The sequence below is a fragment of the Marmota marmota genome, unplaced genomic scaffold (assembly GCF_001458135.2).
Source record: "Marmota marmota marmota unplaced genomic scaffold, marMar, whole genome shotgun sequence".
NCBI classification, from domain to species: Eukaryota; Metazoa; Chordata; class Mammalia; order Rodentia; family Sciuridae; genus Marmota; species Marmota marmota.
Genome location: NW_026000243.1, coordinates 1,353,495 through 1,364,104, shown reverse-complemented (window position 1 = coordinate 1,364,104; position 10,610 = coordinate 1,353,495). Strand labels below are relative to the sequence as shown.

General features: G+C 37.2%; 1 protein-coding gene across 2 annotated transcripts; it reads left to right on the top strand.

Annotated features, from left to right (window-relative positions):
* Positions 1–7,828: 7,828 nt before the first annotated feature.
* On the top strand, positions 7,829–10,053 carry LOC107153570 (olfactory receptor 8B3). Of its 2 annotated transcripts, XM_048796068.1 has the most exons (2): positions 7,840–8,748; positions 10,042–10,053. In XM_048796068.1, the coding sequence occupies exons 1-2, from the start codon at positions 7,843–7,845 to the stop codon at positions 10,051–10,053; spliced, it is 918 nt and encodes a 305-aa protein (XP_048652025.1). In that variant the 5' UTR covers positions 7,840–7,842. The 2 variants fall into 2 exon arrangements, with proteins under 2 accessions (XP_015354597.1, XP_048652025.1); XM_015499111.2 differs by lacking the exon at positions 10,042–10,053 and having other exon boundaries at positions 7,829–9,389.
* Positions 10,054–10,610: the final 557 nt, after the last annotated feature.

The window sequence follows — 10,610 nt, the reverse complement described above, 5'->3', positions numbered from 1 at the left end:
AATGTATTTTCACATAACTTCCTTAAAATCAACATGCATATTACACTCAAAGACATCTCACTGTTGGCGTGCTGGCAGTTCTGAGTGTTTTGTATATACATGTATATTTTCTTTAAATATGAGTTTAATTTTATTTTTTTATAGGTACAACTTCAATTAAAGGTATTATATTATGCTAAAGTTATCACACACACATAAGACTATGGAGAAATGAAAATTTCTAATAATTAAGGAAATAACTTTTTTTCCTTCTCTTCTTTCTTGCACACTGGGCTTAAGACTCAGGGCTTTTTCAGGCTAGGCAAGCTCTCTACTTCTGCGTTTTAATCCCAGCTGGAAATATACCTTAATAAAAGAATAATAACAGTTTTATTTATTCATCAATTCATTCATTCATTGTGAAACAATTCTTGAAAAAGCAAAATATTGGCAATTTGCTAAATGTATGTCATCATTTCAGAGACATGTGAAAAAATGCCTTGCATTATTAAGAGTCATATAATCGGAAGCAGGATAACACAGGACTATCTATAAATGTTAAAAAGAAGTATTTTTATTAAATATGAAATGGACATTCTAAGTAGCACGTGACTTCATGCCAATGTATGTTTGACAACCTCTTACTCTCAGAAAATCAAAACATGATATCACGTCCATCAAGTTTTGATGCTGATATTTCAGTGAAATTCCACATTATCTTGACCTTGTTTAGTGAACACTGGTTGTCACTGGCTTACTTGTGTTCCTGCAAAATGAGGTGTTGGTGTTCATTCCTCTAGTACACTATTCTTTGTTGATACTTACATAACTGGGTCTTTAATGTGATTATTTAAATGAACCTTTTGGGTGCACCCTAATCTTATCTGACTGGTGTCCTTATACGAAGAGGAAATTTGGATGCATGGACACCAAGAAAATGCACGTACACAGCAGAAAAATCTGGTGAGGACACAGGAAAAGGGCAGACATCTTGAAGCCAAGCAGCGAAACCTCAGAAGATAACAAATCTGCTGATAACCAGGCTGAGAACTTTTAGCCTCCAGAGCTGTGAATAAATAAGTTTCTGCCTTTTAAGTTACCCTGTCTGTGGTATTTTGTTATGGTAGACCCAGCAAACTAATACAAGAGTAAAATATAACTTTCTCCTTTAAAAAGTATACTGAGAAAAACAAAACAGTGAAACAAGGAAAAAGATAAAACAGACCAAAACATTGAAAGTACTAGATTTTATGCAAAGAACGAGAATTCTTCTTCTTCTTCTTCTTCTTCTTCTTCTTCTTCTTCTTCTTCTTCTTCTTCTTCTTCTTCTTCTTCTTCTTCTTCTTCTTCTTCTTCTTCTTCTTCTTCTTCTTCTTCTTCTTCTTCTTCTTCTTCTTCTTCTTCTTCTTCTTCTTCTTCTTCTTCTTCTTCTTCTTCTTCTTCTTCTTCTTCTTCTTCTTCTTCTTCTTCTTCTTCTTCTTCTTCTTCTTCTTCTTCTTCTTCTTCTTCTTCTTCTTCTTCTTCTTCTTCTTCTTCTTCTTCTTCTTCTTCTTCTTCTTCTTCTTCTTCTTCTTCTTCTTCTTCTTCTTCTTCTTCTTCTTCTTCTTCTTCTTCTTCTTCTTCTTCTTCTTCTTCTTCTTCTTCTTCTTCTTCTTCTTCTTCTTCTTCTTCTTCTTCTTCTTCTTCTTCTTCTTCTTCTTCTTCTTCTTCTTCTTCTTCTTCTTCTTCTTCTTCTTCTTCTTCTTCTTCTTCTTCTTCTTCTTCTTCTTCTTCTTCTTCTTCTTCTTCTTCTTCTTCTTCTTCTTCTTCTTCTTCTTCTTCTTCTTCTTCTTCTTCTTCTTCTTCTTCTTCTTCTTCTTCTTCTTCTTCTTCTTCTTCTTCTTCTTCTTCTTCTTCTTCTTCTTCTTCTTCTTCTTCTTCTTCTTCTTCTTCTTCTTCTTCTTCTTCTTCTTCTTCTTCTTCTTCTTCTTCTTCTTCTTCTTCTTCTTCTTCTTCTTCTTCTTCTTCTTCTTCTTCTTCTTCTTCTTCTTCTTCTTCTTCTTCTTCTTCTTCTTCTTCTTCTTCTTCTTCTTCTTCTTCTTCTTCTTCTTCTTCTTCTTCTTCTTCTTCTTCTTCTTCTTCTTCTTCTTCTTCTTCTTCTTCTTCTTCTTCTTCTTCTTCTTCTTCTTCTTCTTCTTCTTCTTCTTCTTCTTCTTCTTCTTCTTCTTCTTCTTCTTCTTCTTCTTCTTCTTCTTCTTCTTCTTCTTCTTCTTCTTCTTCTTCTTCTTCTTCTTCTTCTTCTTCTTCTTCTTCTTCTTCTTCTTCTTCTTCTTCTTCTTCTTCTTCTTCTTCTTCTTCTTCTTCTTCTTCTTCTTCTTCTTCTTCTTCTTCTTCTTCTTCTTCTTCTTCTTCTTCTTCTTCTTCTTCTTCTTCTTCTTCTTCTCCTTCTCCTCCTTCTCCTTCTCCTTCTCCTTCTCCTTCTCCTTCTCCTTCTCCTTCTCCTTCTCCTTCTCTTTCTTCTTCTTTTAATTGAGCTTCTGGGGAGTCAAAGATAGTCACTTTAGATTCCATTCATGGTCACTAAATACATTACCCTAAGAGGCAACTTGATGCAAACCAAGTGTGATAATAGTTAATTTGAGCTACAAAGTGTCTTGCCACACAAGGCAACACCGATTCTAGTTAAGGCAACACCGATTCTAGTTGCCTAAAATAAATTCTCCCAAAACGAAATCCAAAGAATCTACATTTTAATATATTAAAAAAATAAAACAGACAATAAAATTACAGCAAACTGGTTGTTACAATTGCATTGATGTACATAAATAGCATAGGATAAGGATTGGTCATTTATCAATTATGCTATTCATTTCAGGTAAGAATTGCCATAAGCTGGAAATGTTTTATTAGGATTACTTATTATCTTCATGGCATCAGGATGTCTGTAGAAATATGCTTTGCAAGGTTATGATGACCTCAGTCACCGTGGTCTCATGACTTGTGTTTCCCTGGAGGTAAAGAGTTTTGTGACGCCATCCTTTTGACATTAGTGTCCTTGCTCAATGTATTCGATGGTACTAATCGAATCAAGTAATTAGTATTTCCATCACTTTAAATATTTACCATTTTTCATTGTTAGGTACCTTTAAATTCTCTCTTTTAGTAAGAAAGAGAATTTTTTTTTCAGGAGTCAAGTCTTCCTACCTGAGGGGAATTTATCCCCTTGGAAGATCAGGTCAATTAGAAAATCCTCAAACTCCTTAAAATAAAAGAATCCTGACACTTTTACTGAGGTTTTAATCTACACACAGTTTTTTTTAAAGATATGAATTATTTTGAGTTTTTTTTATAACTTATATATTAAATGTGAGAAAAAGACTAAGAAATGCTGCTCAGTATACTAATATCCCATGTGGAAGTGCATGATAAGCTCCCCAGGTGACCTTGCTGGCCTAGTGTGGCATGGGCAGCAGTGCACCTCAGTTCAGCTCCCTGCTTGGCCTCACTGATGTGCCACTGGCAGGGAAAGTGGAGTACCGTCGAGCATCGCCCTGTTCAACTTTGTTGCTCATGGGTGAGGGAGGAAGTTTGGATTTTTCTTGGCCCCAGTGAGGGCAATGGATTTCCACCTACTGCCTCCAGACACGGGGCAAAGCTCAGCCTCCACATGGCCCTGCTGATATCACCCATGAGGGAATCGGAGAACCCCCTGCTACCATGAAGCAGGAAGTAGAACTTTAGCTCTCCACTTAGCCTGATGACATGGGGGAGAGGCAGCATTTTCTTTAGTTTTGGCTGTTGTAAGTAGGTATTATATTAAAAAATATATTTTATATTTGTTTCTGACTGCTGCCAGCATGTGTGGTGAGTAGGGGATTATGTAAAAAACTCAGGCTACGTTAAATTAATGTGTAATTTATCCTGTGGATGTTTCTATCTCCAGGGAGCATCTATGGAGCCTCCTGGTCTCCCAGGAATGTGTGGATGACAGGTTCTTTCCACTCTGTGCTGTGCATTCCTGCAGGGTCTAGAGCATACTTGCTCTAAGCATAACTACAACTGCAAGCTAGTGGAGTCACTGACCATCTCTCCTTGCCTGTCACTAAGAGTAACACACAGCTACAGTACATGAGGTGTGTGTTGCATCTGCTCAGTGTTGGGGTCAGACTTCTGTGCAGGATGGTTGCTAATCCTTATCTGCACCCACCTTTGCATGATTTTTGCATCAACCACATTGATGGGGGGAGAGAGAGAGAGAGAGAGGTGATTGATTAGAGGGTTATGCAAAAATGCAAAGGTTCCCATTGTTTTTACACATATTTCGTACTGAAATTCCTTTTCTTTAGTGATTTGCTTATGACAGATAATTATGTTGTGTACTTTCACAAAAAGTAATGGTGGTACATATTCTGTGTTCACCATGTCTTTGACAGATTGTGAGACCTATGCAAATCTGAAGGTGACAGTCTTTAATCTTGGGGGGAAAAGAAAGAGACTCACTTGACTTAAGAACATCTGAGGGGAATCAGACTCCACTGTGATCTTTCACCCCTTCCCTGAAACATTTTCCACAACAAAACCAGATTTAGTTTTGTGTCAAGACAGATACTTAGTGTGTGTCTGTGTTTGTGTGTGTGTGTGTGTGTGTGTGTGTGTTTCAGGGGTGGGTACTGGGGCTTGAACCCAGGAGTGCTCTACTACTAAGCCACATCTCTGGCCCTTTTTACTCTTTATTTTGAGACAGGGTCTCACTAAATTGCCCAGGATTACCTTGAATTTGCCATCTTCCTGCTTGAGACTCCCAAGTAACTCAGATTACAGGTATGCACTAGCATGACCATCTAGTTTTAATTCTGATATATCTTGAATATTATACAATTATTTTGTTTTAAAAAACCCCTTATTTATATTTATTGTACTTAATCGAATGAATTAATAATTGATCCAGAGTGAGATTGTAGAGCAGATTAATAAAGTGGTGGTTTCTGAACTCCTAATAAAGAAAGCTGTGACCATCAGAAAGCAGCACACATTCAAAAATAGCAAGTTCCATTGGATTAACTTCATCTACTTGTTAGTGTTACTATCAGGGATGTGCACCTGGTTAAGGCATTAGTTAAAGTATTATTGTTATTATTAGTAGTAAGAGTATTTTGGTACTGAGCATTGAACCTAGGGGTGCTTTACCACTGAGATACATCCCCAGTCCTTTTTATTTTTTAAGATTTGAAAAAGGGTCTCCATAAGTTGCTGAGGCTGTCCTTAAATTTTCCATCCTCCTGCATCAGCCTCTGAAGTAGCTTAGATTACATGCATAAGCCACTGTATCCAGTTTCTAGTATACTTTAAATTGCTAAAGAAGGCTGAATAAACTTGGTTTGTCAAAAATGGAATACTACCCAACAGTTAAAGGAAAAATTGTTGATACGCCAACAATTTGGATGGACCTAGAAAGAGTTATGGTTAGAAAAAAAAAACTCAGAGGTGACACATTGTGTAGGTTTATACATCATTTACAGAATGAAAGAGATGGAGAACAAGTTTGTTGTTGCCAGGGGACAGAGATGAAAATGGGAGGGTTTGGGTGGAACAATACAAAGGTAGTGCCAGGAAGTTCAATTATTGTGGTGGAACATTTATGAATCTTGGTCATGGTGATGTTTGCTCTAAGTACATAGGACTGAATCACATAGAAAAGTAGGTTCCATATATGCATACAAGTGCAGGTTGAGTTTCTGAAAGCCAAATGAGTTATGCGGGGTAATTACCATTATTATGCAAATGTCACTTTCTTAATTTTGTTTTTGTTCTTCAGTGGTGGAAAATGTCAATATGGGAAGAATTTGGGTGACGAATTCAAGGGAACTTAGTATCACTTTTGCAATTTTCTGTGAATTTATAGCTATTTTAAAATAAAAATCTTAAAAAGTAGATACTCTCTCACAAGCACAAGCACATATTCATGTATACAGAGAAATTCTAAAGTCATATTTTCTTGAAATGTCAGCCAATGAATAGTGATTTTTTTCTTATTTTGTTTTGTTTTGATTTTTGCAGTGCTGTCAGCCTCATGAATGCTAGGCATGCACTCTACCGCTGAGCTACATCCCAGCCCACAGATCTGATTGCAATCTGTTAAACACAAAGACTTATTGCATCGGAATACTCAAGATAATTACATTTTCATGAAATAAAGGATCACTCTTACATTACATAACTTTTTTCTTAAAATACCTGAAATCAAAGTACATTTTTTCTTTGTATCTCTAAAATATGTATAGTTACTAATCACTTAAAAAGATTCAAATTATTAAAAATGAGCAAAAAAATTTACAAAATTCTACATACTTTTTACTAAAATTGATGTATTACCTAGGATTATAATCAGTGAATATTAATTATATTTACATCTTTATGAATGAGAGCAGAGGCTTCTATAATATGCCTGGGGACTGTAGAATCCTTAGTGGGTAGTTCACATCTACTCTCATGAATTAGGGTGTAAACAGAGACACCATTAGTTCCTCCCCTCCTAGTTCATCACCAAGAGGAGGTCCCAGGAGACACTCCAGGAATTCTAATCAAGTCCATAGATTAATAAGCCTTAGCAATGGCCATGTATATGACATAGTGGCCTTGGTGTCAAGTCTATGGCTTACCTTCACATCCTCTGGACAAATTTATAGCTAGAAATTTGATTTTACTTCAGAATTAGTCCCAGAACACTCAGATTAGGAGATCTGTTCTCTGACAGTTTTGCCAGTCAAGTAGGAAGGATCTGTGACTGCATCTGATCGGCTCTGATAACCTGGAAGCTAGTTCCTCCTCCAGAACAGTGGAGGTGAAACATGAATAAATAACTTCCATTGAGTTCTCTGAGTGGCGGGTGGGTGAGTTAACTTGGTCTCTGTCTCTCTCACTCTCCATGTGTGAAAAAATGTGAAGAACTATGCTTTTAAATAACAGCTCAGCAGCTCAGAGCTCTGACTCTAGTTCCTTTTCTTGTCTCATCTTAACCTCTAGGTTGGCTTCTGCCTCAATCGGGCCAGAAGACAGACCAGCAGCTCCAGGTGATACACAAGAAACATAGCAATACCACAGGGAGGAGACATTTGTCTTTTTAAAAAATGTTAATGTGTGCTAAGCATTTAAGAGTTTAAGCGTCTTAAGAGTAGAGTTTGACATTTTTTTCAAATTTTACAATTAATATAACAAGCATCTGAATATTTTCTTTTATGCCATCATAAAAATACCATTGAAAGCATATTTACCATTCTTTCTTCTTCCTCTAACTAGGGAGGAATAGAGGAAAATGTGTAGAAACACCCAGATTTATGGTTAAATATAAACCTTACTTATGAAAGAACTCCTCATCTTTTATCAATTTTTTACTTTATATATCCTTGTAATAAGGTAAATGTAATCTATTCAGATAGGAGGGACTCCCTTCTGGGAAGAATATTGGTATGGTCTCTGCGTTCGAGGAATCATATCTTTTTTTTACTAGTCATTGCAAGGGAACTGAGATGTCTAGTAGAATAAAGGAAATATAAGTAGTAAGTAAAAATTGAAGGGCCAGATGAAGTAGAGGTAGAGCTGACACAGGCGTCTCCACTACCTAAGCTCCTTAGCAAGCTGTAGTTCCATCAGTCTAACTCTTTATTATTTAGTAAGGACAGGAGCCATAGTTTGCCACATTTCACTCATAGACAAAAGACAGAAGGGGAACATGTAGCAGTAAGCATTTGGATGCTACAAACAAAGGAGAACTTTCTTCAGGTTAGCTACAAGTCTCCCTTATTGTAAATATGAGTTTAGAAACAAAGAGCTGTGTCCTCTATTAATGAAGATTTGTTCTGTTCTCCCAGACTCTCAACAAAGAGAATGCTGACCCGAAATGACTCCCTGGTGACTGAGTTTGTTCTGGCTGGATTAACAGATCTTCAGGAGCTTCAGCTTCCCCTCTTTCACCTGTTCCTAATGATCTACATTGTCACCATCCTGGGCAACTTTGGCTTGCTCACACTTATTGGTCTCAACTCTCACTTGCACACCCCTATGTACTACTTCCTCTTCAACCTGTCCTTCATTGATCTCTGTTACTCTTCGGTTTTCAGCCCCAAAATGTTGATGAACTTTGTCTCCAAGAGGAATGCCATCTCCTATGTGGGGTGCATGACTCAGCTGTTCTTCTTTCTCTTTTTTGTCATCTCCGAGTGCTACATGTTGACCTCAATGGCCTATGATCGTTATGTGGCCATCTGTAACCCATTGCTGTATAGGGTCACCATGTCCCAGCAGGTCTGTTCTGCATTGTCTCTTGGTGCCTATGTGATGGGATTTGTTGGAGCCACTGCCCACACGGGCTGCATGCTTAGACTGACCTTCTGCAATGCCAGTGTCATCAACCATTACTTGTGTGACATACTCCCCCTCCTCCAACTTTCTTGCACCAGCACCTATGTCAATGAAGTAGTCGTTCTTGTTGTGGTGGGCATTAATATCACAGTCCCCAGCTTTACCATATTGACTTCTTACATTTTCATTCTTACCAGCATTCTTCACATCAAATCCACTCATGGAAGATCAAAAGCCTTCAGTACCTGCAGCTCTCACATCATTGCTATTTCTTTCTTTTTTGGATCAGCTGCATTCATGTATCTTAAATATTCTTCTGGGTCTATGGACCAGGGAAAAATATTTTCTGTTTTCTACACTAATGTGGTTCCCATGCTCAATCCTCTCATATACAGTTTGAGGAACAAGGATGTCAAAATTGCACTGAGGAATGCTGGGATTAAAATTCAGAGCAGAGGCTTATTATTCTAATTAGAAGCAATAATCATGTCCATAAATTGAAAGGCATTAAGTTTTTATTGGTGACTTCTGTTGATAGTCTTATGCGTGGTTCAGTAGAGTTGTCTTACCACCTCTCTTACAGCTAATCTAATCTCATTTTTCTTTATCTCTGGCACTTTTCACAATTTTCAAAATAACTAAAGGCATGGTCTTAAAGCAACATATGCACTGAAGTTTTTCATTATTCTTTTATACCCTTTCTGTCTCCTGAGCTATTCCTTATCTTGGAAAAATATGGTGAATTTTTGTATCACAAAATGCTCAGAAACATGGCTTCCTGTCTCAACAATTGTGGGAGGCCATCCTCGCACGTGATTTGAGTTACCTCCCTGGCCGGGTGAGAGGCGCTTAGATGCAACTGTGTCAGAGCCTTTCTCACCCTGTCCCAGGTACAAGGGTTTGTCCGTGTGGAGGCGTGCCTGGCCACTGACCTGAAGACTCAATAGCTGGCTCTGACCTTGGGATGCTGCCCCCCTGGACCTTCATTGGATGGGATTTTCCCTTGAATTTTTTGTTCCCCAGCTCACTCCCTGATGTGCTCTCCCTCTCTTGCTAGTCTCTTCTGTAAACCTCATCACAGCATTAGGTGGCTGGAGAGGGAACCTAGGAGAAGCCGTCTCCGGAGCTGGGAATTAAAGGTAATGAGAGTATGTCTCTTTAATTTTAAAACTCACTAGTAAATTTCTATGCTTCGAACCTTCTTTTAGGAAGCTCACGGCCTGGTCGAGAGGCAGAAACAATGAAGTGCCAAATTTTTCAGAGTCTTTTTCATTATTATGAATATTGTTACTGCTATAGGTAACATGATTTGATAAATGTCTTCATTATGCGCTGTGTAAAGTTTAAAGCAGAATAAGATCCCTTTGATTTTGGCTGTTTCTATTTTTCTCACCCTCCTTCCTTAATCCTTCTGATTTTTTCATTGTCTTTGATAAATGGCACAAAATTTGTAGCATATGCTATCTGCTTCTGAGAACCTTTAGCAGTTCAATGCATTAAATATTGAAAAGTTAATGTTTAACTTCAGGTTTTGTTGCCTGAAACAGCTATAACAGAGGATCAGAGCGAAATAATAAAAGTGTGTTTCTGTATCCCAACAATGGGGTATGTTGGATCACCTCATAAAATTTATATTAATACCACATGAAATAGTAAATGCATTGAAAGAGAGCTTGTGGTTCTTATTGTAAATGTTTTTTTTTTCACTTGGTGGGAACAGAATAGACATTAAGTTAATAAAAGTATTTTAGCCATAGTTTACTTATGCAGTGAGTTTTATCATGAAAATTAATTGTATGTGAATGATAATAATCCATATTTCTACAAATATTTCTTTAGCTTATTTAAACTTTTTATCATGAATAAGACATATGGCACTTTTAACATGGAATCCATTATATAGTTTCTCTATTCCTGAAATGCTTTTTCCATCTGCAGAATGTGCGATATACTTTATATTAAGAAATAGCTGTTAACTGAAATGTCTTATTTAGATAATAAATTTACTATTTAATTAATATTAATAAAATGTAATGAATGATGATATTAATAAATTAAAAACACTTTAGTGTTTCTTTTTTGGAAGTGAACTGTCATTGCCTTAAATAATTCTAAAAGAAGGCATGCAAATGGCCTGCACGTGCACATATGCTTAACTTGCAGCACCTGGTTAGTTGTGTAGACAGTATCTGGATAGCGTTCTCTAACCCACCATGCAATCTGCCCTTACTGCGTTGCCTAGGCATTGCCAGTAGAGTGTCTAGAGCACTTGTCAGGCCTCACATCTGGTCTCC

Coding starts and splice junctions, on each gene's coding strand:
- LOC107153570 (XM_015499111.2), top strand. CDS start 7,843: ATGCTGACCCGAAATGACTCCCTGGTGACTGAGTTTGTTCTGGCTGGA.